The sequence below is a fragment of the Macaca nemestrina genome, chromosome 6 (assembly GCF_043159975.1).
Source record: "Macaca nemestrina isolate mMacNem1 chromosome 6, mMacNem.hap1, whole genome shotgun sequence".
NCBI classification, from domain to species: domain Eukaryota; kingdom Metazoa; phylum Chordata; class Mammalia; order Primates; family Cercopithecidae; genus Macaca; species Macaca nemestrina.
This window is the reverse complement of record NC_092130.1, coordinates 19,684,963-19,712,700: the sequence shown is the minus strand read 5'-3', so window position 1 is coordinate 19,712,700 and position 27,738 is coordinate 19,684,963. Positions and strand designations below refer to the sequence as shown.

The 27,738-nt window shown below is 40.5% G+C and overlaps 2 protein-coding genes and 2 long non-coding RNA genes across 9 annotated transcripts in view; 2 read left to right on the top strand and 2 right to left on the bottom strand.

Annotated features, from left to right (window-relative positions):
• Nucleotides 1-4,420, bottom strand: part of LOC105482324 (ATPase phospholipid transporting 10B (putative)) — a 123,803-nt gene extending 119,383 nt beyond the window's left edge. For 2 of the 6 annotated variants that reach the window (XM_071098112.1, XM_071098114.1), the window contains exons 1-2: nucleotides 3,374-4,419; nucleotides 1,636-1,830 (exon numbers count right to left, since the gene is read on the bottom strand). In XM_071098112.1, the coding sequence (XP_070954213.1) occupies nucleotides 1,636-1,830; nucleotides 3,374-3,648 (470 nt within the window). In that variant the 5' untranslated portion in view covers nucleotides 3,649-4,419. Of the gene's footprint in view, nucleotides 1-395; nucleotides 878-1,635; nucleotides 1,831-2,509; nucleotides 2,692-3,373 lie in introns of those variants that run through there. The other 4 variants (XM_011742345.2, XM_071098113.1, XM_011742342.3 and 1 more) reach the window with 4 other exon arrangements.
• A 9,685-nt stretch (nucleotides 4,421-14,105) lies between these two features.
• Nucleotides 14,106-14,767, top strand: LOC105482326 (small ribosomal subunit protein eS8). The gene is given in 1 exon segment (XM_011742350.3): nucleotides 14,106-14,767. A coding segment is annotated over 1 exon segment (627 nt). The 5' UTR covers nucleotides 14,106-14,122; the 3' UTR covers nucleotides 14,750-14,767.
• Nucleotides 14,768-18,177: 3,410 nt separating this feature from the next.
• On the top strand, nucleotides 18,178-24,790 carry LOC139363712 (uncharacterized). Its single transcript, XR_011624501.1, has 3 exons — nucleotides 18,178-18,906; nucleotides 20,153-20,294; nucleotides 24,204-24,790. It is a non-coding gene; the product is annotated as an uncharacterized lncRNA (long non-coding RNA).
• Nucleotides 24,791-24,800: 10 nt separating this feature from the next.
• Nucleotides 24,801-27,738, bottom strand: part of LOC139363710 (uncharacterized) — a 130,471-nt gene continuing 127,533 nt past the window's right edge. Inside the window, exon 3 of the long non-coding RNA XR_011624499.1 lies at nucleotides 24,801-27,471. This is a non-coding gene — a long non-coding RNA (uncharacterized lncRNA). The remainder of the gene's footprint in view (nucleotides 27,472-27,738) is intronic.

Genomic DNA, 27,738 nt, shown 5'->3' with positions numbered 1-27,738 from the left:
CTCCTGCAACTCTCACAACCACCTCAGGAACGGTTCAAATTTTATGAATTACAAAATTCCCTCCCGGTGTCCTCAACCAGCTTTAAATGTGCTCATGGCCACACACTGGGTTAAGAAGAGATGAGAATATATGCAAAACTCTTAAATGTTAGACACATTTGAAACAGCGAGAAAATGCTACATAATGAAGACCTCCTAGTTTTAAAAGACTGACTCAATCCTCCTTTTGTTTTGGATTGCAGACTATAATCCTCACTGTAGAGAACTGAACAGCTTCCCTGAAATAAAATAATGTATTTCCCTACTCCATCTCTTCTACAAACAGTAACTGCAGTGGTAGCAGCCACAGAAAGATCAGGCTGGGCCCAAGACTTCCCCGGAGTTTTTTGCTTTACCTGCTGTAGATGAGGCACTCTCGGTTATTGATGACTTTATCCGATTTGTACCTCCGGAGGTCTTCCCAAGCGTCCTTGATGGCAGTGACTGCCAGGATCACACAGACTGGTATCAGGTTAACCTCAGGCTGGAAAGCATTGACCACAGGGAAAAAATTCAGAATCGCAATGCCCACAAAATAGAGATTGGCAAACCGGTGTAGCTGCTCAAAAATGTTCTTGGGGACGAAGGACAACACGGTGTACTTGCTGGTCTTGATTTGATTCCCACGATGATGTCTGTTGGGGTTCTCTTTGTGAGACCATCCTTCGAAGGGCAGGTTAGAGACCACCACTCGTTTCTTGTCCTCTTTTCTTTTCCACCTTTTCCTCCCTTCCTTTTTCATCTCTGCTCAATGTTGTCTTTTTAATTTTCATAATTTAATTTTCATCTTTTGCTTGCCTTCTCTGAAAATTTTTCTCTCTTCTTTCAGAAGGATACTAAAAACGAAAAGCCAGGCTGCGAACCCCAGGGGAGAAACATGAGGAGGAAAGAGCCTGCAGAGAACAGGTGTGTATCCACCAAGCCACTTCCTTCTACTTGTTTGAGACTCCACCTGTTGGAATGTAGACGTCATCCACAGGTGTCTTCCTTTTCCACCCTGGGCAGCCAAGAACAGGTGTACCAACTCTGGGTCCTAAAACCTACCAGGTTCTAAAAGCAAGAATTTCAACCCAAGCAACTGAGGCTTTAAAATGGCAGACATTTTCTTGGTTTGGGAGACACTGCTTGACATCCTCCAAAGAGTTTCTCCTGAACTTAGTCTCCCAAGATAATCCAGCCATCCTAGAGTTTAATTCTTAAGCTTCCAACTCACCTTTAATAATACTGCATCTGTGTGCTTAATAATATAAGTGCTTATACAAATTAAACAAGTTTTCTCAGCCTCAGCACTATTGACATTTTGATACGTTAATAATTCTTCCCCAGGGCTGTCCTTTGTATCATAAGATATTTAGCAGCACCCCCGGATTTTACCCACTAGATGTCAGTAGTACCCCCCACTCCCAGTATGACAACCAAAAGTGTCTTCAGACATTACTAAATACTCACTAGGGGTCTAAATCACCCCTACTTGAGAATCAGTGAGTTAAATAATTTAGAAAAATAAAATGGAAGAAAAGAGACTCATCCTGAGGCTATGCTGATGAGTTTGCATAACCCATTTGCAAGAAAGAACACAGCGATGGTTTCTCTTACCTTTCATAAATTCTAATGTTGGAGCAGTTTATTGCTTTATCAAAGCGGTGTCTCTTGAAGTCCTCCATGCCATCTTTGATCATGATGACGAACAGGACAATGGCCAGTGGTAACATGGTGATTTCTCTGTGGAAGACTTCCATGGAAGGCATCCAGTTCAAAATCACCAGGAACAGGAAATAGAGGTTAGCCCATCTGGAGGGGCAAGCGAAGTGTGAGTAAACACTATGGAGAAGAAAAATGTACTTTCTCCCCCATTTCTTCCCTACTGTTTGGCCTTGATCAACTAAACATTCTCCTTCAGTGTCACCTCCAACATTATGGTAATGGCTTTGAAGCCAAACCCATCTAGATTTACTTATTATTTCCATAGATTATTGGGGTGGTGTTTGGTTACATGAATAAGTTCTTTAGTGGTGATTTGTGAGATTTTGGTGCACCCATCACCCGAGCAGTATACACTGCACCTAATTTGTAGTCTTTTATTCCTCTCCCCTCCTCACCCTTTCCCCCTAAGTTCCCAAAGTTCGTTTTGTCATTCTTATGGATGAGACTGGAGATGATTATTCTCAGGAATGGAAAACCATCTAGTTTTAAATTCTGTTCCTGTTATTTACTAGTTGTGTGATTTTTTCGAGCTTATTTCCTCTTGCACAAAATGGGGATAGTATTATCGACTTTAAAGGGGTCCTATAAATATTACACGATATATAATTTTTGCATGATACACAGTAGAGGGCTCTGGAGCATAGTAATACACAGTAGAGGGCTCTGGAGCATAGTAGTTGCTCAGTAAATGGTCATTTATAATAATAATTACAATATTGAGGATGATATATAAGCACATAACTTTTAATTTAAAATGATCTCATACATTATCTCAAAAGAGTTGCTGATGTCTTCAAGTTTTCCACGTGTATCTTGCTCTCTCTTGCCACAGTGCCTTGGCATGTGCAGGTCTGTCCGCAGGTCTTCTGCTGACTTCTGTCTGTCCCTTTTCACTCAGGTAATGCTGTCTCTCTTTCATGTTATACTTCAATTCCCCGACTTCCTTAACTAGGCCAAGATTTCCTTATTATTCACTATAGTAGCACCATATACCTCTCCTTGGAAGTATCTATTCTACTTACAACTTTACATCAATTTATATAATTAAAAAACTAATGACTGTCTCTTTTACTAGACAATATATTCAATAAGGACAGTTTCTCTCTGCCTCTCTATTTTTTTATGTATCTCTAGCTCCCAGCTCACGGCTTGAGACAGAGTAGAACCTGACAAATATTTGTTGAATTAAAGAATGAACCACAAAAACTTCTTAAGATAAATGTATTTGGATATTAAAGGTAAGGTGGCCCCCAGAGGGTAGTATCTCTGAGTTTATCTAAGTGGTAAATACTTGTTTAAAATATGTATTGTTGGCCGGGTGTGGTGGCTCACTCCTGTAATTCCAGCACTTTGGGAGGTTGAAGCAAGCAAATCCCCGGAGCCCAGGAGTTACAGACCAGCTTGGGCAACGTGGCAAAACCCCGTATCTACATAAAAGTACAAAAATTTGCCAGGCATGGTGGTGCTCACCTGTGGTCCCAGCTATTTGGGAGGCTGAGGTGGGAGATTCACTTGAACCCAGGAGGTGGAGGTTGCAGTGAGCCGAGATTGTGCCACTGCACTCCAGCCTTGGGAACAGAATGAGACTCTTTCTCTAAAAAGAGTATTGTTCAGATAAGTGGATCTGTACCTATGAAATTGCTCAAAGAGGTTCCGGGGCAGGAAGGTGAAGAGGGTGTATTTGGTCGTGCAGGTTCTGTTGCCAGGATATCTCCTGGAGACCTCTTCCCAATCTTGATGGAATATACTGTTGTTGGGGAACACGATCCGCTGCTGTGTCAAGTTGTAGCTCTGTCTCCCTTTCTCCGGAGAGAGCAGCGGTGTGGTTTCTGATGGACAATCGGGGAAGCCATCTCTGACTCTCCACTGCCACCGATGCCACGATGAGTCCACTGAGAGGGCCATTTCCAGCAGCAGGCTAGGGTGTGAAAACAGACACAGGAGGAACTATGTTTAGGAGAAACATGCAGCATGTTGGCCTGTTCACTTCTCCCCCAACCACGCAGGGTAGACACTGAAAGTAGCCTCAGCCCACACTTTCACCTACTTCTTTGTAACTAAAGGTCACTAGATCCTGACCATTTGCTTCCCTGCTGTTCCTAAAGATAGGATTTCTGACATTAGAATCATAAGGATTTTAAGACTGAGTTTCTGATGTTAGAATCCCTATGTTCTAGGGTGACACGCTAAACAAATAATCACATAAATAACACGCTCCTAACACTGGGATATGTGCCATGGAAGCATTGAAGTGGGTGGGACATGCTGTTGGTCTAGTTGGGGCTGTCAGGGATAGCTAAAGTGTGGCTTGCTGGGCTAAGACCCTGCAGGTCAGAAGTCTAGCTCTGGTTCAGTCCCAGTGGGGAACTGTCCCTTCACCATCAGCTGATCTCCAGCTTCCTCACTGTGAAATGAGGAACACTGTTTTTACTATAGATTTTCCACAAGGTTTTTCTGAGGAACAAATTGGATAGTACAGAAAAATATATTGGGACACATCTTAAGACAAAGGAAAAGGTACCTATTCTTTAGGTTTCCTTTGGCGCTAGCATTTTCTGATACTGATGACATTTTGCAGAAACTCACCTGTGGCTGGGACCTCAAAGGAGAGTGATAAGTAGAATAGATGGGACAGGTTCTTTCCTAGGAAATTTGTCCATAAGGTGACTGGGCTGTGCTACTGTCCACTCAACTGGCTTTTCTTAATCTAGATGGCTGGGGGTGGGGATAGGGGATCCCTTCCTTTCTCTCCACTCCCTTTGGTGGTTTCTGAAACTAAGTACTTGATCAAGCAGATGATCTGCCCAGGTGGCAAAGAAATGCTGCTTTATAGCACATCAAAAATCTTGTCCACCACCATCAAGTCAGCTTCATCCCTGGTATGCAAGACTGGTTCAACATACACAAATCAATAAATGTAATTCATTGCATAAACAGAAACCATTACAAAAAACACATGATTACCTCAATAGATGCAGAAAAGGCCTCTGATAAAATTCAACACTCCTTCATGCTAAAAATTCTCAATAAACTGGGTAGTGATGGAAAGTATCTCAAATAATAAGAGCCATTTATGACAAACCCACAGTCAATATCATACTGAATGGGAAAAAGCTGGAAGCATTCCCTTTGGAAACCAGCATAAGACAAGGATGCCCTCTCTTACCAGTCCTATTCAACATAGTGTTGGAAGTTCTGGCCAGGGCAATCAGGAAAGAGAAAGAAATAAAGGGTATTCAAATAGGAAGAGATAAAGTCAAATTTTCTCTGTTTGCAGATGACATGATTGTATATTTAGAAAACCCCATCATCTCAGCCCCACATCTCCTTAAGCTGCTAAGCAACTTCAGCAAAGTCTCAGGATACAAAATCAGTGTGCAAAAATCACAAACATTCCTATAAGCAATAATAGACAAACAGAGAGCCAAATCATGAATGAACTCCCCTTCACAAATGCTACAAAGAAAATAAAATACCTAGGAATACAACTTACAAGGGATGTGAAGGACTGCTTCAAGGAGAACTACAAACCACTGCTCAAGGAAATATGAGAGGACACACACAAATGGAAAAACATTCCATGCTCATGGATAGGAAAAATCAATATCGTGAAAATGGCCATACTCCCCAAAGTAATTTATAGACTCAATGCTATACCCATCAAGCAACCATTGACTTTCTTCACAGAATTAAAAAAAAACTACATTAAATTTCATATGGAACCAAAAAATTAGGATTGTCTTGGCCTGTATAGCCAAGACAATCCTAAGCAAAAAGGACAAAGCTGGAGGCATCATGCTCTCTGACTTCAAACTATACTACAAGGCTACAGTAACCACAACAGCATGGTACTGGTACCAAAACAGATATGCAGACCAGTGGAACAGAACAGAGGCCTCAGAAATAATGCCACACAGCTATAACCATCTGATCTTTGACAAACCTGACAAAAACAAGAAATGGGGAAAGGATTCCCTATTTAATAAATGGTGTTGGGAAAGTTGGCTAGCCATATGCAGAAAACTGAAACTGGACCCCTTCCTTACACCTTATACAAAAATTAACTCAAGATGGATTAAAGATTTAAAGGTAAGACCTAAAAGCGTAAAAACCCCAGAACACCTAGGCAAAGCCATTCAGGACATAGGCATGGGCAAAGACTTCATAACTAAAACACCAAAAGCAATGGCAACAAAAGCCAAAATTGACAAATGGGATCTAATTAAACTAAAGAGCTTCTGCACAGCAAAAGAAACTATCATCAGAGTGAACAGGAAACCTACAGAATGGGAGAAAATTTTTGCAATCTATCCATCTGACAAAGGGCTAATATCCAGAATCTACAAAGAATTTAAACAAATTTCCAAGAAAAAATCCAACACCACCATCAAAAAGTGGGTGAAGGATATGAACAGATACTTCTCAAAAGACGACATTTATGCAGCCAACAAACATATTAAAAAAAGCTCATCATCAGTGGTCGTTAGAGAAATGCAAATCAAAACCACAATGAGATACCTTCTCACACCAGTTAGGATAGTGATGATTAAAAAGTCAGGAAACAACAGATACTGGAGAGGATATGGAGTAATAGGAATGCTTTTACACTGTTGGTAGGAGTGTAAATTAGTTCAGCCATTGTGGAAGACAGTGTGGTGATTTCTCAGGGATCTAGAACCAGAAGAACCATTTGACCCAGCAATCCCATTACTGGGGATATAACCAAAGGATTATAAATCATTCTACTGCAAAGACACATGCACACGTATGTTTATTGCAGCACTGTTCACAATAGCAAAGACTTGGAACCAACCCAAATGCCCATTAATGATCGACTGGATAAAGAAAATGTGGCACATATACAGCATGGAATATTATGCAGCCATAAAAAAGGATGAGTCCTTTGAAGGGACATGGATGAAGCTGGAAACCATAATTTTCAGCAAGCCAACACAGGAACAGAAAACCAAACACCGCATGTTCTCACTCATAAGTGGGAGTTGCACTATGAGAACACATGGACACAGGGAGGGGAACATCACACACCGGGGCCTGTTGTGGGGTGGGGGGCTAGGGGAGGGATAGCATTAGGAGAAATACCTAATATAGATGACGGGTTAATGGGTGCAGAAAACTACCATGGCACAGGTATACTTACGTAACAAACCTGCACATTCTGCACATACATCCCAGATCTTCAAGTATAATGATGATTAAAAAAAATGCTGCTTTACCTAGAAGTTTCCAGTTTCTGAACTCTTTTAAATAAAGCCAACAAGCAAACTCTCACGGTTCTTTTTGGCCAAATTTTTCTTAAAGACTCAGACGGAAATTATTCAAAGATACATTTTATAAAGTTAGAAGTCATATATAATAGTCCTTCTCATGTAGTAGGCTCATAGGATAATTTTCTTTTGAATAAGTGGATGAGTGAATGTCAAGTACTATTAATCTTACAGTGAATTACCCGGCCTGTCATGGTAAATATGATCGCTTAGGAAAAGTTTTATTTCTAGTTTAAATGGTAATATTTTACTTTCCTCATGCCCATATGATCTGACCCTCATCATAATTCTCCTCATAGCTTTCATCAATCCAACTGATTTTCAATCCACAGACCCCAAGGCTGCAGGAAGCTCTTCAGAGACTAAGTAAGCCCTTGTAGCAAGCATGAAAAGGTAAATGTAATTACGGATGCCTATCATAATGTGACCAAAAGCAATATTATGACATTTAGCAAGCTGGAAATAATATTGTGTATTTTCTTTGTTATTATAAAAATGCACCAGCCAGGTACAGTGGCTCACACCTGTAATCCCAGAACTTTGGGAGGCCGAGTCAGGCGCATACCGAGGTCGGGAGACTATCCTGGCTAATACGGTGAAACCCCGTCTCTAATAAAAATCCAAAAAATTAGCCGGGCATGGTGGCAGGCGCCTGTAGTCCCAGCTACTTGAGAGGCTGAGGCAGGAGAATGGCGTGAACCTGGGAGGCGGAGCTTGCAGTGAGCCAAGATCGTGCCACTGCACTCCAGCCTGGGCGACAGAGTGAGACTCCATCAAAACACACACACACACACACACACACACACACACACACACACACACACACACACACTTTCATGGATTTCTTTTTTACTGCAAAGGAAAAGGAAATGAAAAGATCATGAATAGCGCTGAAAATGCAAATGAGAAATCTTGCCTTGGTGAATGCCATCCATATCAGACTTCTCTCACTATTAGGTAGTAAGATCTTCTTAAATCAAGAGATTGGATTGATGTGGGAAATGTAGTTATTTTCGGTGGGGCAGGATTAAAAGTCCATTTATCATAAGAATAGTCTTTTTTTTTTTTTTTAAGCATGTAAAAATGAACTTCCTTAAAAATAAAGCAGATATAACTTGAATGTCAAATTGGTGAATGAAAGTTTGATGAGAAACTAAATATTTATATAATTTCAAAGTATCCTCCCCCAATATTATTCATTATAATGATAAAAAGAATCACTTTTTAGTGGAGAAGTGTGGCAGACACCACCTTACAACAGAGATCAAAGCAAGTGTTGAAGCTGTCCTCACAGGGTTAACAAGAATTCTGGACAGAAATAGAGTTATAACTAAGTATTAATCAGGTTGCACTTTGACCTACTTCCTTGTAACTGAAAGTCACTAGATCTAGACCATTTGCTTCCCCATTGCTCCTAAAGATAGGATTTCTGACATTAGAGTCATAAGGGTTTTAAGATTGAGTTTCTGATGTTAGAATCGTAAGGCTTTTAATAATTGCTGAAGATGTTTTTCAGATCCTGAAGTCCAGTGAAACAACTGACGTCAACCCATTTGAGGACCCCACATAGGAACAGAATCAGCATGAGGACGAGGACACAGTTTCTTCATCTCTCTGTCCTATGATTTCACCCTGCACTCTTTGACCAATCAACAATCTTCACACTTCTGCCTGTTCTAAACTCGTATAAACTTTAGCCCCAAACTCCTCAGAGATGGACTTGAGGTTTCCTCCCTTCTCTTCATTTGACAGCCCTCCAGTTAAATCTCTTTCTCCTGCAACTTGACATCTTGGCATATTGATTTGCTGCACATATTGGGTGCTGGACCTATTATGGTTATAGTATCACAAATAATGGGATACAATGACATCTCTTGCCTCCTGACATGATGTATTGAGAACACGAGTTTCCCCTCTGGTAGAAACATTAAGAAACCTCAAATTGGGGAGCTATTCTATAAAACTACTGGCCTGCGTTTTTCAAGTGTAAATGGTCAAAAAAGGGGCAAAATAACTGTTTATGATTAAAATAAAAATAAAAACTAAACGTAATGCATAATTCTGGGTTGAATCCTATACTAGAGGAAGATAAAATAGATATAAGGGGCATTCTTGGACAATGGGCGAAATTTGAATGTGAACTACAGTTAGGTGATAGCATTTTAACAATCTCAAATTTCCTGATTTTGATAATTATATGGTGGCTATATATAAAAACACTCTTGTTTTTAGGAAATTCACCCCAGAGTATTTAGAGGTAAAGGGTAAGACGTCTCCATGGGTCAGAAAAAATGTATATGCTTGTGTGTGTGTATATATGTGTATGTGTACATATGTGCACACGTGTGCGCGCGCACACACACACACATACACACAGTGGTATAGTCAGGGGAGGGCTCGTGGGAAAAGGAACATTTATTTAAAGTTACCTGAAGAAACGTAGGAGTTAGCTAGGTAGGGAGGTTGGGGAAGAGTGCTCCAGGTAGAAGAATGAGTTCCAGAAACGGGAGGAAGTTCATGAGGTGTTCCACAGAGCAGTGGTCTTCAACCTTTTTGGCACCAGATACTGGTTTCATGAAAGACAATTTTTCCATGGACAGTGGTTGGGGGATAGTTTTGGGATGAAACTGTTCCACCTCAGATTATCAGGCATTCATTAACTTCTCATGAGGGCGTGACCTAGATCCCTTGCACGCACAATTCACTATAGGGTTGCCTTCCTATACGAATTTCATGTCTCCACTGATCTGACAGCAGGCAGAGCTCGCCTGCCACTTACCTCCTGCTGTGCGGACTGGTTCCTTACAGGCATGGACTGCTATGGGCCCGTGGCTCAGGGACTGGGGACTCCTGGTGTAGAGTACATGGAACGGGAGACAAAGAGTGGCGAAAGTTGAGGTTGGAGAGACAGCGCAGGGTCAGATGGCTGCTGAGGCTGTTATGCTGAGGGCAAGAGAGAGTCTGAAGAGTGCCAGGGAAATGACACATTGTGAGTGCAGATTCCAAGCGTCATTCTGGCAGAAGCATGTAATGGTGGGCTGGAGGGACGGAGACTGGGGGCAGAGGCAGCTCTTTGACCGACTGCCCCTTCCCCTCCAAATAAATTATTTCTTCCTGAGAGTGGAACAGGAAACAAAGAGGGATTGTATAACCCCATTATCTGAGGTGTGGTTTATTGCTGCTTGCAGAAAGCTTAGGGTGGGGCACGCCTGAAGAACTCCCTAAGTTGTAAAACCTTTGTCTCATTCTAGATTTTTGAAATGGCACTTCCCACTAGAAATAACTTGAGGATTACCTAATTTTGCTAATTTATACTCAGATCACGACTTGAAGTGATAATCCTCTCAAGCACCAGCCCTATTCTCTTCTGGGCACAATGTCATCTAGATGATAGAAGGACAATCCTATATGGGGGACCTTTAGCCTAATAAGCTGGGCTAACTTCAGTTTTTTGAGGAATTCTGTTTCTCTCTCCCAAACTTTCTCCACCTTACCTGGCTCATATTTCCAATTGACTCTAGTTCCTTTCTGTTTCATTTTAATGAGCCCAAATAAACCCCACCTCTAGCAAGTTTCATTTTCATTGTTAGGGGATAAATCAACTAGTCATTCATTGAATCAACAAATACTTATTGAATCCTTGTTTATTATATACCAGGTGAGTAAAACCTACCCATACATCTCTTTCTGCCTGAGCTTACATTAGGTGGCTGAGAGATTTTAAACACACACTTTTAGAAATAAATATATATTCACCAACCAGGAAAAGTGCCACTGTCAAAAGACAAAATCACAACAGGTTTAAAGATCTTAATTAACTTTATTTTTGGTTCTAAAATTGGGCAGCACTTCATTTCATAAAATATAATCAGCATTCCAATGAGCTGAACAGAGGAGATTGGCTTTATAGAAAGGGCTGAAGAAAGCAGAAACACAAAACAAAAATGAATTCGTCATTTCAAAATTAGTTTCCTTGTAAGGCAGGAACAGGAAACAGAACAATAGAAAAATAACCGACTGGTTAACATCAGGTTATTTTTTTTGTGAGGATTAAAGGCAGGGGCAACTTCCTTTTCATACCAATTGAAACTGACCTATTTGGGAAATTATGTCTCTCTCTTGATTTCTCTGAAGGTGGATAAACAATTTAGTTTCAGTTTAGTGAAAGTGACTCCACTTTAATTTTTAGTCTGGTCTGTTGGGGCCTAGCTTTGTCCAAAACAATGGCCTCCTATACTTTTTATTTAATACCATGAAAGAGAGCAGGGTGCAGTGACCACATTACAGAGGGATGGGACCTTGTCTCCCAAGAGGTGGGGCTTGAACTGAGATCAGGGAATGAGTGAGAGGTGGCTGAATGGAGTACTATTGTGTGTATATGTGGGTGAGTGTGTGTGTGTGTGTGTGTGTGTGTGCGCGCGCTGTGTTTCTGTAAGTAAGCATCCTAGGAAGACAAAGCCATATTTGCAAGTCTTCTGTGGCTACAGCAAAAGTGTTGACTTCAAGAATGGAGAGAAGACCCAAGTAGGCTAAAAAGCAGAAATAAGTCTTTACTTCAGAATTATTTTTCCTCCATGCCCAGTTCTCTAAAAAGTGTATCAGTGGGTTAGGACTATGGGAGAAAAAATCTATAAAATTAAGTCTAATCTATACTTAGATTCTTGATAAATAATATAAAACTCTGATATTAGAATGAATTAGAATTTAAGAAACTTTGGCCTTCAGTTAACCGTAGGAGTTTTTAAACCACTCTACCCTGAGGGCAAAATGTATAAATCTCAGGAAAAAAAAAGATTTCCTATTAGACATCTAATTAGCAAACAATAACCAAAGAAGAAGAAATAGTCTGGAGTTAGAAGATCTTCAAATCAATAATTATATCAGTTTTTCACAAATTATAATCATTCTTGAATCATCTTCTCAATTTTTACCACACTCAAATAGCATTTTTATTAAATGCAATATATTTTACTTTAGGTGAACTCACTTCTCAAAAGCTTCAATTTTTTTGTTTTTGTTTGTTTTTTTTTTTTTGAGATAGAGTCTCACTCTGTCACCCAGGCTGGAGTGCAACGGCAAGATCTTGGCTCACTGCAACCTCTGCCTCCCAGGTTCAAGTGATTCCCCTGCCTCAGCCTCCTGAGTAGCTGGGATTACAGGCACCTGCCATCATGCACGGCTAATTTTTTGTATTTTTTTGTAGAGACAGGGTTTCATATTTTGGCCAGGCTGGTCTTAAACTCCTGACCTCAGGTGATCCACCCACCTCGGTCTCCCAAAGTGCTGGGATTACAGGCGTGAGCCACCATGCCTGGCCAAAAACTTCAGTATTAACTTTGGCTTTGAGCTAAACCTTAATACCAAAATGAAGTGGTTTGACAGTATTGATTTTTTTTTTAATAGGCACTGACAGGAACTACTTTTATTAAAATAAAAATTGTTGATCCCTTATGACAACATTGGCCTACACCTGTATGTCTCTATTTGCTCTTCTGGGAACCAGGTTCAGAAACATCACCACTCGCCCAGAAAGGATCAGTCATTTCCATTATTTGTGGTTTACCTACTAACACAGGAAAGGCTGCTAACATGGTTTTCAAGTTTCTTCCCCTCAACACAAAGTCAAAACAATAACAAGAACAACAAACAACAGGTTTTTCATCAACCCTGAATTAAATAAAAAAATTCAGTGAGCCAGATTCCTATCCATTCCCCCAAGCATTGTAGTAGATCAAAGAAGGATTTGTAGTAAAACAATCTCATCATAAATTTCTTACCCATTTAGCTTTTTCTACTTATTTTGATTGGATTTACTTGAGTAATGACCATCACTTAGTCTTTTACTGATTTTACCGAAACCCATTTACAGACGAAGAAACAAAGAAAAGGGGAATAGAATGATTTCTCTGTAGAACTTGTCGTTTCTTACTAATCCATTTCAGTAAAAGCTATATTTATTAGAATACAAGATGTCCTTTTTCCACATTTTAATATTTTTGAAACTAGATTGTTTCATACAATTGCTATGTTAGTGTTTGCTTATTTACATAAACTCACAAAGTATTATTAAATTGATGACATTTTAGATTCAAAAAAGATATCTAGTTGCAGACAAATATGCCAGAAAACAGAAATCGCCATTTGAAAGCCCCTCCATAAGTTTTGTAGTTTGGACCTGCCCAGGAAAGTTCAGTGAGGCCTTCGTGGGAAAGCAGTAGTCTAAGCGGAGACATTATTCTGCAGTGGAGTTTGGATAGACTAGAAGCCTTGAGGAAGGCTGAACTTTAGCATTCCCATTTGCACTGTACTCAGCTACAGGCATCTACATATAGCTGCTTGTATGGAATCAGTTCTTATGAGCACAAAAAAGTGCTCTGTCCTTCCCAATGGGAAGAACAAGAGCTGTGATTGTGCCTTATTCACAGGCTACAAAACATGTCCTATAATTAGGATGCCAGAAGCTGACTTCCTCTAGAGAGAAAGCAACATTAAGAAGAAATGTATGCAGGGTGGGGTGGGGTGGGGATTGTTGTCTTTGGTTGGTGAGAGTGGGAACGAGTGGGAAAGAGAGAGTGAGAAAGAAATAGCAACCACCTAAAATAAAATTAATGAAAGGATGCAATTCTGTAGAAGATAATTAAAATACATGACAAATGTAATCCTATAGAATGGGCCTTTGTGGGAAAGGAAAGATGGGAGGGGAGTCCGTTCCATGACTCAAGCATCTTCAGTATGCCACACTCAGCCCCATCACTAGTCCTTGAGTCAATTAAAGATTTTAACCCCGATCGGTTTTCTCCTAGCTCCCCAACTCATAAGAGCTTTACTCCAATGGATTTCCAAACATGGATATTTTTTAAACAGACAAGAAAATATTTCTAGTCTGCCACATTATACTTCATCACCTGCCAAGTTCATTAGAGTTTACAGTGTCACAAATTATCTTGCAAGCTAGTCTCCAGTTTGGTGTATTTGGAGCTCAGATTTCTCTCAGGAACTTTACACCAAAATATCCTACTGCTTATTTGCCATTTCTACTTGTTTTCTAGGTATTTCAACTTTAACAATTCTAAAACTCGAGCCAGCGCCGAGCGATGGGCATTTCTCGGGACAACTGGCACAAGCGCCGCAAAACCGGGGGCAAGAGAAAGCCCTACCACAAGAAGCGGAAATATGAGTTGGGGCGCCCGGCTGCCAACACCAAGATTGGCCCCCGCCGCATCCACACAGTCCGTGTGCGGGGAGGTAACAAGAAATACCGTGCCCTGAGGCTGGACGTAGGGAATTTCTCCTGGGGCTCAGAGTGTTGTACTCGTAAAACAAGGATCCTCGATGTTGTCTACAATGCATCTAATAATGAGCTGGTCCGTACCAAGACTCTGGTGAAGAATTGCATCGTGCTTATCGACAGCACACCGTACCGACAGTGGTAGGAGTCCCACTACGCGCTGCCCCTGGGCCGCAAGAAGGGAGCCAAGCTGACTCCTGAAGAAGAAGAGATTTTAAACAAAAAAAGATCTAAAAAAATTCAGAAGAAATATGATGAAAGGAAAAAGAATGCCAAAATCAGCAGTCTCCTGGAGGAGCGGTTCCAGCAGGGCAAGCTTCTTGCGTGCATTGCTTCCAGGCCGGGACAGTGTGGCCGAGCAGATGGTTATGTGCTAGAGGGCAAAGAGTTGGAGTTCTATCTTAGGAAAATCAAAGCCCGGAAAGGCAAATAAATCCTCGTTTTGTCTTCACCCGTGTAATAAAGGTGTTTATTGTTCTGTTAAAAAAAACAAAACAAAAAAAAAATTCTAAAACTCTTGGATTCTCTCCAAAATTCACTTTAGTTCCAGTAGTACCCATTTCCGTGAATAGCATCTCTGTTTACCTTAATGACTTAAGAGTAACCTTTGACTTCTCTTTTCATTTACTACAGTCAATCTATTTTTAAGTTTTATCCATTTTTGCCCTTTAAATATTTTTCAAATCCATTTGCTTCTTAACCACTGTGCCTGGCCAAGCCACTATTTTTAAGTGTAGCAGATACTGTTGAGATTAATATATTGCAATTTTATTCAAAGGCATTATTAATTTTATGGTAGAATTTGCAATTATATATTTTCTCGATTAATACCAGAATTTTAGCTACTGTCAGGCAGAAGTTGTGAATTATTTGATGACAGAAGAGATCTTTCACACACTGGTGTACTAAAGACATTTGGACACATTGGTGTTGTAAAGGGATACAAGAACTGAAAGCAGGGTACAAGGTGAAGTGCAGAGAGGAAAATCAGTGATGCAGAGTCCCTCACATAATAAAATGGTTGGGGAGATGAGATGTATATACATGGAAAGGTACTGAATAGGCTACCAATGGGAAATTGAATGAATGGCAGACAGTAAGGACCAGAAATTGTTAGAGATGTAAAGAAACACAGTTGACGGAGAAGGACAAGGCAAGCATCTTGGGGAAGCAGAAATAGCCAATTAGTGAATCAGAGAGTTGAGTAGCCAGAGGCAGGCATGAGTCCAGAAAGCACGAGAATAGGCAAATGAGAAGCTTCATTTCTCATCCCCATGTCAGATTCCCTGAATCAGAAGTTCTGGGGATGAGGGTGGAAAATCTGTACTCTTCACCAGCTCCCAGGTCATTTTAATGTAGGGGTTGCCAAATAGCAAATCTGGAGAGGCACTGCCTTATATGCTCACCTATGTGTTCTCCCTTGAGAACTCGAACTACCTTTTCCTATTTTCTTCCCTTTATTCTAAGCCTGATCTCCCGGGTATCTTCCTAATGAAAGGCAAAAGATCTTGGGAAATAAAAAGACAGAGCAGGCAATATTTCCTTTGTGAGAGACAGGTAAAATGAGATGCATAATTTCATTTTTAACATCCCTCTAGGCAGAAAGGTGATTTCACTTAAAAATTGTTTTATAGATTCTTTTGGTATGTTTTACTGACAAAATAATTAAGTTGGATCTAATTAAAAGTAAATAAATCGCTCACAGAAGCTGGATGAATCAGTGCTGAGCTGAGAGGTGATAAAAGCTGTTCAAAGTTCATGAAGCTGAAAGCAATTAAAAGACAATAGTACACACCGACTGACTCAGTTCACCTCAAATGTACGCATGATCCGTGAGTTACATACCAATGAGTACACCCTGGAAGAACCGAGGTGGGGGCAGGCATGGAGCCGGACCTGGGAAATTTTGGAGCAGCTTCCTTAACGAACTAGGCATCTGGTTTAGCACAGAGAATGTGGCACCAGATTTGTGAAATGGGGTGAGAAAAACTGATACTAGAGTGGCTGCCTTCAGAGTTTTCCTAGGGAAGGAATATTCTTTTAATCAGCATTTGGGGTAAAAGGCAAGGGGACAAGAATTAAGGAGAAAAGGAAAAGGAAGAGGGAAAGGGATGGTAAATTAGCTGGCAAAAGCATGAGAAATAGAGATAAGATGGTAGAAGGTTTGGTGTGTATGTTGGCAGAAAAGGGCAGAGAGTTTTTTTTAAAGTCAATATTCACTTAGAAATATGTAAAATATTATAATATGATATAATGTCCTTCCATGTTACTTTAAAATTGTTAGTGAAACTTCACAAAATAGAGTTGTCAACTATGAAAAGTATCATTTGATTGGGGGTCTAGAAGTCATAAAGGAGGGGCTGTCCCCTTCTTTGGCTTCAGGCCAAAGGGAAATGATTAAAGAAAAGCCACGGGAAAGAGTGGAGAATGAGAAATACAGAAAATTCTGGAAATCAGAATCGGCAATGGCTGGGAAAAACATAAGTCCCAGAGGAATTTTAGAAGTTGTGGGGTAAGTGGCACTGGATGTTCCTTAGGATCTGGGTTGGGGATTCAAGCGATTTCATCTAAGCGTTAAAGGACAAGGTAAGCCAAGCCAAGATATCTGGCTTCTATATCCCACTAACCAGCTGTGTAGCCACGGGCAAGTCATTATTCTCCCTGGGCCCTAGTTGCTTCCCCTGTAAAATGAGAGAACTGGACTAAGTAATCCTTAAGGCCCATATACATCTCTAGCACTTTCGTCTCAAGTTTAATTCTCACCTTGACTGCTGCGAAGTCCAGGGGATGCGTGACCACGATAACAGACCTTTCCAAAGGGCAGACTATTTCTTCCCCAAACGGCAGCGTGGACTCTCCATAAAAGGTAAGTGATCTCGCAGCACATAATTGCTAAGTGGCTGCTTCTTTCTCTTTTCAGAAGTGGAGACCTTTTCATTCCTCTGTTTTGTCTGAGTTCCTTTCTCATATGTGCTTTGGGCTGGACATTCTCACACTTCCAAAAAGTAACGGAACCCTCTCAACTTTATTTTTCCTCTTTTATTAGATTAATAATAACAAGATTCTCAAAAGGTCTCCATGTTTCAAACTTCTAGTCCCAAAGTAGGGAGGAATTTCAAGAAGGATTCAACTGTCTATTGAACATTGCCCCTTGGATGTCTCCCGAGAACGTCAATCTCAGTTTGCCTCCAAACAGCCTCAGTATCTTTACCCCTACATCTGCACTTGCCCCCTATTACCTTTCTCATGGAATGGCAACCCAACCCTTTCGGTTGTCCAAGCCTTTGATTCCTCTCTCACCTCTCATATCCAATCAATTATCAAGTCCTGTTGGTTGTAACCCATTACATGTGTGTCAGTTTGCTTCACTCTCCCCTGGACCCATTGCCACACACCTGTCCAGGCCACTCTCATCTCTAGCTGTGCTTACTTGGACTCATGATTTGTCCCTCTGCTGCCAGTTTTGCACCCCTCTGTTCTCTTTTCCACAGTGAAATCAGAAATACGCCACCAAACTCTAGATCGATTCATGCCATCTCCTTGCGTAAAACCCTCTCTGATTTCAATTTACCTCAGACAGCATAAGGAACAAAACTTTAACATAATTTACAACTCCTTCCCCTCATAAACTAGACACAGACTTTCTTCCCAGCCCTGTCCTTTGTTATCCTCTCTTTCAGATTCTAGTCATAAGGAAATTATTTTATTTTCTTTTGTGTCCATCTTTCTCTCCCACTGACATACCATCATTACCAGCACGCTGTAACCCACTTCCCATGCTCAGAAAGCCTAGCTAATTTATGATTGAGGGGCTATGTGTGTGCTCCACGGTACTTTTCCTTATCCCATTTTAGCCCTTAGTTCTGGGTAGTGAGCCTCTGAACAAGTCTGGATTGAGGGATTCTACAAGGCAATCACCCTTCTACCCTAGAGCTGCCTGAGAACAGTCACTACTCTACCCTCTACAGTGCCTCCTGGAAGCAGTCACCCCCTTTTACCATAATGTCTCCTGGGAGCAGTTACTCTTCTATCCCAGTGTCTCCTGGGATTAGTCACACCTCTACCCAATGCCTTCTGGGAACAGTCACCCCTCTGCCCCAGTACCTCCTGGGAGCAGTCACCCTTTTATTCTAATGCCTCCTGAGAACAGTCACCCCTCTGCCCCAGTGTTTCCTGGGAGCAGTCACCCTTCTATTCTAATACTTCCTGGGAGCAGTTACCCCTCTGCCCCAGTGCCTCCTAGGAGCAGTCATCATTCTATTCCAGTGCCTCCTGGGAGCAGTCACCCCTCTCCTGAGGGCCTCTTGGGAGCAGTCACTACTCTACCTCAGTGTCTCGTGGGAACAGTAACCCCTCTACCCCAGTACTTTGTGAGGTCAGTTGCCACTCTATCCCCCAGTGCTCCTGGGAGCACTTACCCCTCTACCCTATTGCCTTGTGAGGACAGTCATCACTTTACACCTCCTTCCTAGGTACAATGACTGACATCTGATAAACAAAAACAATAATTTGTAATTTAAAATTATTTAAAAATATTTCAAAGAACTTTATTTCTGTTATCTCATTTCATTCTCCAAATAATCCTATGAGGTAAGTTGGGCTTGTATTGTAATGGTTCTTTTCAGCCGTAGGCATTAAATTCCTCAAAGTCTCCAGTTAGAAGTAACTGTACTTAAAGAACTTGAGAAATCATAATAGAAGTTCCCTGTTTTTGGACCAAATTTTGGGAGTATAGCAAAAAACATTTTAAGCAAAACCACCAAGGCAGCATGCGAAATAACGTCAATATAAATGACACTTATTAATGTAATTAACAATGTTTATGATGCAATTTCACTTGGCACCTCCTCCCCAGAACTTTTTAATGCTTGTCTCTCCTGACACAAGAAACTTGAAATTAATTTTGTTTGTAGCTGACATCTGTTATGAAATATTAAACAAAAATTATTTTGATTTTATGAGTCAGGGCTTTTGGATTTTTGGCTCCTTTGATCTGAGGGAATTATGAGAAACTGAATTTTTGAGATTGGTGAATTATTAGGGAAGTGTTTTGAAACTCCTTTCCCATTACACAAGATTACAAGTTCTTAACTCTGCTCAGGAGGATTTCTGGCCAAGATACTTGTAACAGGATGCTCTCCTATGTCTCAGGAAAGGCTTTCCCAATAGAACCAGGGTATATGTCTAAGGACACAGTTCACCTGCTTTCAATATTCTTTATCTTTTAATAGTAGTTTATACAATCTCTATTTTCTATATACCATTTTTATTCTTACCTAACCCTTTAGTTTCCTCTTTTCTTAAAAATGACTTGATATTTGCATATCCCAGAACTGAATATATACTGGAACTGAAACTGTCTGGGTCAACTAGAAGATCTGCAGAAGTAAATTTGTTCATACTGGATCTTCATATGTGATGAAATTGTGGTTTGGAGGATGTGATTGTGGCTAATTATTACTTTTTCCATATATTAGAGATGAATCTGATTGCCCTTTCTTCTGAAATATTTATAATAATTTATAATGTATATTATTACATATAGGGGTAACTTGGAGATTGTGGGTTTGGTTCCAGAATACAACAATAAAGTGAATGTTGCAATGAAGTGAGTCACATACGTTTTTTTAGTTCCACAGTGCATATAAAAGCTATGTTTATACTATACTGTAGTCTATTGTGTGCAATAGCATTATGTCTAAAAAATACATAGCTTAATTAAAAAATTCTTTATTGCTAAAAAATGTCAGTCATTATCTGAGCTTATACAAAGAGTTGTAAACTTTTTGCTGTTGGAGAGTTTTGTCTTGATGTTATTTGTTTTTTTCTTTTTTAGGCGGAGTCTCACTCTTGTCACCCAGGCTGGAGTGCATGGTACGATCTTGGCTCACTGCAACCTCCACCTCCTGGATTCAAGAGATTCTCCTGCCTCGGCCTCCTGGCTCGCTGGGACTAAAGGTGCTCACCACAACACCCAGGTAATTTTTGAATTTTTAGTAGAAATGAAGTTTCACCAAGTTGGCCAGGTTGGTCTCAAACTCTTGACCTTAGGTGATCCATCCACCTTGGCCTCGCATAGTGCTGGGAATACAGGTGTGAGTCACTGCATCTGGCTTGTCTTGATGTTATGGGCTGTTGACTGATAAGGGGGGTGGTGACTGCAGCCTTATGAAATGTATTTATTTAGTCATAAGACTTGAAAGTTGAGATTACTCCTTCATCCATAAACTACAGAATGAATGTTATGTTAGCATGCATGAAAACAACATTAATCTCCTTGTACATTTGCATCAGAGCTCTTAGGTCACCAGGGGCAGTGTTAAGGAGCAGTAACTTTTGTTGTTGTTGTTGAGAGACAGGATCTTACTTTGTCACCCAGGCTGGTGTTCAGTGCCATGATCATAGCTCACTGCAGTCTTAAACTCCTGGGTGACCCTCTCACCTCAGCCTCTTTAGTAACTGGGACTACAGATGTGAACTACCATGCTTGACTTTTTAAAATTGTTTTTAAACTCCCAAAGAGTTGGGATTATAGGCATGAACCACTGTGCCAGGCCAAATAGTAATCTTTTGAAAAAAAATTTTTATTTTCTTTTTCTGAGTAGTAGGTCTCAACAGCGGGCCTAAGATATTCAGTAAACCATGCCATAAACAGATGTGCTATCCTCTAGCCTTTGTTGTCCTAATTTACAGAACACAAGCAGAGTAGATTTAGCAAAATTCTTAAGGACCCTAGTATTTTAGGAATGGTAAATGAGCACTGATTTCAACTTAAAGTCATTAGCTGCATTCTTCTCTAACTAGAGAGTCAGCCTGTTCTTTGATATTTTGAAGCCAGGCCTTGACTTCTCTCCAGCTATGAAAGTCCTAGATGGCATCTTCTTCCAATATAAGGTTGTTTGTCTACACTAAAAATTCATCTACACTAAAAGTCATTGTTTAGCGCAGTCACTTTTACCAATGCTCTTAGCTAGATCTTTTGATGACTTGCCACAGCTTCTACATCTGCACTTGCTGCGTCACCTTGGAGTTTTATATTATGGAGATGGCTGTTTTCCCTCAAACCTAATGAAATAATCTCTTCTAGCTTCCAACATTTCTTTTTTTTATCTTTTTGTGGTGTTTTTTTGTTTTGAGACGCAGTCTTGCTCTGTCGCCCAGGCTGGAGTACAGTGGCACGATCTCAGTTCCCTGCAAGCTCCACCTCCCGGGTTCACGCCATTCTCCTGCCTCAGCCTCCCAAGTGGCTGGGATTACAGGTGCCTGCCACCACACCTGGCTAATTTTTTTGTGTTTTTAGTAGAGATGGGGTTTCATTGTGTTAGCCAGGATGGTCTCGATCTCCTGACCTTATGATCTGCCAGCCTTGGCCTCCCAAATCCCGGGATTACAGGCGTGAGCCACCACACCCGGCCTTATCTTTTGTTTTCTAAGACAGGGCTTTGCTCTGTTGTCCAGGTGTGACCAGGAGCTGAGGTACCATCTCAGCTCACTGTAGCCTCAAAATCCCAGGCTCAAGCAATCCTCCCACCTCAGCCTACCAAGTTGCTGGGACTACAGGTGCAGGCCACCATGCCTGGCTACTTTTTTTGTACTTTTTTTTTTTTTTGGTAAAGATGGGGGTCTCACCATTTTGCTCAGGCTGGTCTTGAACTCCTGGGCTAAAGCAGTCTGCCTACCTTGGGCTCCCAGAGTGTTGGGATTACAGGTGTCAGCCAGCATGCCCAGTCCCAACTTTTCTTCTGCAGCTTTCTCACCTCTCTCAGCCTTTATAAAACTGAAGAAAGTTAGGGGCTTGCTCTGGATTAGGCTTTGGCTTAAGGGAGTGTTGTGACTGGTTAGACCTTCTATCCAGCGCTAAAACTCTCTTATCAGCAATAAAGGCCCAACCTTCTATCCAGTTCTATAAAACTCTCTTTATATCGGCAATAAGGCTGTTTTGCTTTCTTACCATTTGTGTATTCATTGGAATAGCACTTTTAATTTTCTTCAAGTACTTTTTCTTTGCATTCACAACTTGGTTAACTATTTGGTGCAAAAGGCCTAGATTTCAGCTTATCTTGGCTTTCAACATGCATTCCTCACGAAGGTTAATCATTTTCTAGCTTTTGATTTAAAGTGAGGGACATTAAACTCTTCCTTTCACTTGAACACTTAGAGGCCACTATAGGGTTATTTATTGGCCTAATTTCAATGTTGCTATGTCCCAGGGAATAGGGAGGCCCATGAAGAGGGAGAGATTGGGGAACAGCTGGACAGTGGAGTAGTCAGGACACACACATTTAGAGATTAAGTTTGCCACCTTACATGAGGGGGTTGGCAGTGCCCCAAAATGATTACAATAGTAACATCAAAGATCACTGATCACAAACCACCATACCAGGTGTAATAAATGACAAGGTTTAAAATATTGTGAGAATACCCAGAATGTGACCCAGAGACACAAAGCCAGCACACGCTGTTGGAAAAATCGTGCTGGCGTCTTACTTGATGCAGGGTTGCTGCAAACAATTTGTAAAAAACACAGTATCTGTGAAATGCAATAAAGGAAGTTCAATGAAGTGAAGAGCAATGAAACAAGGTTTGCCTGTGTTATTATATAATTAACATGGACGTAATTTGTAATAACAAACAATAAAAATGAAGAGAGGTTAAGTGGTTTAAGGCTGCAAGAATAGTCAGTAGTAGAGTTAAAATGAAGTCCCCAGTGCGTAGCCCAGACACCTTGGCTCTTGATTTTTCTACCTCAACGTGAACCAGAATTCCAGTGTGGTTTACCTCCGTAGCCTGAGACATCTGTGATTGCCCTGGTTAGTTTGTTTAAAAATAACCTTTTTATTTTGAAGTAACTTTAGGTTTACAGGAAAATTGCAAAGATAATACAGAGAGTTCCTTTACCTGAGATTCTCCTAATCTTACATAGCCAGGATACATTGGTCAAAAACTAAGAAATTAATATCGATACAGGACAATGAACTAAACAACAGACTTTATTAAGATTTCACCTGGGTGATTTTTTTCACTTCTTAAATTAGAAAGCATTTCAAATTAGAGAAAAGTAGAGACTGGCCTTAGTGTCACAATGACACATAGGCCTCAGGGCACCAAAAGACTCAATGAGTTAAAGATTTGTGGACTGTTGGTTTAATATTTATTTATTTATTTATTTATTTATTTATTTTTTTTTTTTTTTGAGACAGAGTCTCGCTTTGTCACCCAGGCTGGAGTGCAGTGGCTCTGTCTCTGCTCACTGCAGTCTCCACCCAGCAGGTTCAAGCAATTCTCCCACCTCAGCCTCCCTTAGTAGCTGGGATTACAGGCACCTGGCACCATGCCTGACTAACTTTTGTATTTTTAGTAGAGACAGAGTTTCGCCATGTTGGCCAGGCTGGTCTCAAATTCCTGACCTCAGGTGATCCGCCCACCTCAGCCTCCCAAAGTGCTGGGATTACAGGCATGAGCCACTGTGCCCAGCCCTCTTTATTCATATCTGAAACAATACTGAGCAACTTTCTAATGTGAGTCACACTTCTTCTGACTCTTCCACTACAGTGGGATCCCCCAAATCTAGGACCCCCTGAGTTGATATTGCTGGACAGTGATCTAGCTTTTTAAGGCATGAACCCTGGGCTCTTGATGACAGCCAATCACAACTTTCTCGCTCCATTTCAGATGCTGAAGGGGCTCTCTGGTTATTATAAGACTCATTAAATTGCAAGAAAGTAAATTTCTCAACAGAGACTTTCCATAGCCATCAGACAATATCACATACTTTTTTTCCTTTATTGCAATATATACATGTTATGTTCTGAATAGGGTCACACAAATCCAAGTACATCTTTCTGAAGAATAGTAGACCAAAGTTGTTAATCTGTTTTTTCTTATAGTAAAGAAAAGCCTATTAATATCAGATGAGTGTAAGAGAATCTGTAAAGTCAAAATGACTAAGGATCTCCCATAAACAAGACCACAAACCCACAAAAGCAGAAACAGAAGAAAGAGAAGAGAAAAAAAAGAATTGGGAAGAAAGTAGAGACACAGCCTTCAGCATTTAAGTAGTCTTGTGGCTTGAATGGCAAAATGACCGTGGAGACTTGGAGAAGCAGCACAGTGAGAAATCAACCAGACACTACAAGCTTGAAGAAGAACGATAGAGTGCTGTCCCCTGGCTGGAATGCCTGATGGGGGTTGAGAGTTGCACATGCTTCCAGGAAATATCCACCTTCAGAAGACTTAGTCTCTGAGGTCTAATTTCCCCCTCTTCATTAAACCTCAATTGTTGGCAAGAGACCATGGATGTCTACAAAAATCATTGGGCATTGCTTTTTATATGCTCGTCTGATTGAAGCCACTGAGGCAGACCCACTGACATTCCCTGGTGTCCAAGGAGGTCGACAGCCACCGCAACATTTTTAGGGTGTCGTTGAGGTTTTGTTGTCTGATTTTTAAAACAAAACTAGCATTCTTTCTGGGGGTATTTTGGCTTGTTATTCTAATATAGGAAATTGAGATAAAAGTAAATTAACACGTATAGGTAGCTACACTCAACCCCCACCCCCTTCCAATCTCTAATAACTTCATTCTGTCCTTTCATGAGAGAGCCAAGGAGAGTGGATAATTAATTTCAATTTTCTCAATCTTTTTAGAGTTGTACAGGTGAGGATTTGGTGACTTTTTACATCTCCAATATAATGTTCTCTGTCACAAGTGCTTCTTAATTGTCCAGGCTATAGATATGACATCTAGGCAGCTTTCCTTTCCTTTGGACCATTAGTAAGACAAATGGCTTTGCTGTCCAGCAGTGTGGGGTGGGGCTTGTTGAGTTCAGAATCATGTAGAGAAGCCTCTGATGGGGGCAGAAGGCATGTACGGGTTTGGAATCTGTACTATCACAGGGTATAAATTGAGAGGAGAAGTAAAAGGCAAGTTTGAGTTAAATCTATTCCATCCTTCTGCTATGTTCCTGTGGCACTGAGACTTGTTCTACATCGTGATGGAAGAACTGTCTGTCTAGGGAAAAATCCATCCTGACTCATTTGATTTATCTTCACAATGACAACAATGCAAGGTTCTTGAATTATCTCATGGATTAAAGACCCCTTAGAGACTGAGAGTCAGACAGTGTATATTGGCACCATGATAGCAAGCAGACAAATGATACACACCAGAGAGCCAGGCAATAGACCTGTGTACATATGCGAGTTAGTTATGTGACAGATATGGCCTTGCAAATCAGTACAGACAGACAGACCCCTTGGAAAATAGTGTTGAGACCATCAATAACTCATATAACAATGACAACAAAAACTTGTTTCTACTTCAACACGAAAAATAAATTCTAGGTGCATTAAAGATCTGCCTCATTGAGGGGTGGGGTGAGGATTAAAACAAAATACGAGAGCATATCCCTACGGTCTTGAGGCAGGAAGGAAACTCTTAGGGCACAGGTATCAATAATGAAAAAGTAATAAATCTCACTACATTAAACTTTCTGTGCCCTAAACAACATGGAAAGGTTAACCACAGATTGGGAGGAGATGTTGGTAACATTATTAGATACACAAATTTGAAAAGGAAAAGATAACTCGATAGAAAAATAAAAAATGACATGTATAGGTTTTTCACAGAAAAGAAACCTGAATATCTCCAAATCATACAGTTATTTTCAGCCTAACTAGTAATCAGGGACAAGTAAATTAAAAAAGCAACAAAGTTATCTTGTTATACGATCATAAGACTGGCAAAAAATAAGAAGTCTAATTAAAGTTGAGATTTGGCAAAGATGAGATGCAATGGGTACTTTCATACACAAATTTTTGCGACTACTTTGGGAAGAATTTAGATTGATTGATTGATTGATTTATGAGACAGAGTCTCACTCTGTTGCCCAGGCTGGAGTGCAGTGGTGCAATTTTAGCTCACTGCAACCTCTGTCTCCTGGGTTCAAGCAATTATCTGACTCGGTCTGCCAAGTAGCTGGGATTACAGGCGCCTGCCACCACGCCCAGATAATTTTTGTATTTATAGTTGAGACGGGGTTTCACCATCTTGGCCAGTCTGGTCTTGAACTCCTGACCTCGTGATCCACTCACCTGGGCCTCCTAAAGCGTTGGGATTACAGGCGTAAGCCACTGCACCCAGCCAGAATTTAGCTTTATTAAGCCACATTGAAAGTGCACGTTCTTAGACCGAGCATTTTCACAACTATATAGATACCTTGAAGCAATTTGCACACATGTGCACAAGGAGACCTTCAGAAATATTAATTGCATCATTCAGTAAATGTTAAAAATGGAAACAACTTAAATGTCCATCAAACATTAGAATAAAAAAATTGTAACATTTATAAAATGGAATATCTTACGGCAGTTAAAACTGTACTGTATCTCATGAATAAATAACACATAATAATGTCGTATTAAGGGTTAACTATTATTTTGTTGTAAGTACTACTATAAACACTTTGCATGTCAATATTAATTCATATAACTCGGATAACAATCCTGTGATGGGGGTTCTGTTAGCATCCCCATTTTATAGATGAAGAAAGTAAGAACAAAGCAAAGTTTAAAGGTCTTATAGCTGTCGGTGGCAGAGTTGGGCTATAAAACAGCCCATCTACTCCAGAATTGGTGGCTTACCACTATACTTGCCTCATAAAACAAACAGAATGCTGGAAAACAAAATGTAAAGTTGAGCAAGAAGTCGGGAAGACAATACATATGAGTCTCTATTATCTAGGGTTACGTTCAGCCACACTTAGCAATTACAAAAACAACAATAATAAGTGGCTTAAACAAGGTAGAGGTTTCTTTTTGACATAAAACAAATCTAGAGGTAGGTAGTCCAAGGCTGATATGGAGGCACCAAGGTCATGTGGGATCCCGTTTTTTCTGTTCCATCATCCTTAGCACTGATTTCCATCATCAAGTTGGTGTCATGAACCAAAGGACTATTGGAGCTACATCCACCTCAGTCATGTTCCACACAGGAAGAGGAAAGAAATGGGGGAGCAAAGCAAAAGATATACCTGTCAGCTGAGTCCCTTTAAGGAGGTTAGCCCAATGACCTTTGCTGTGCCCCTATAGCCACAAGAAGGGGGGGAGATGTAGTCCTTTAGCTGGACAAATTGTTGATCAGAATAAGCTGCATGTTCTGTAAGCAAGAAAAGAAAATATTGAGTAGGCAACCAACAGTTTAGTTATAAATGCTATTTATATAAGGTTTAAAACAATGCTACATATTGTTTATGTAAAACTATATTGTTTTGAATTTTACATATAGTTATGATAGTAGAAAAATATGTGTGGAAGTAATACCAAGTTTAGGACAACAGTTACATGCTTGGAAACGAAAGGAATTGGAGGGGAAGACGCAATAAACTTCAACTATATCTCTAACTGTTTTCAAAGAAAATCTAAA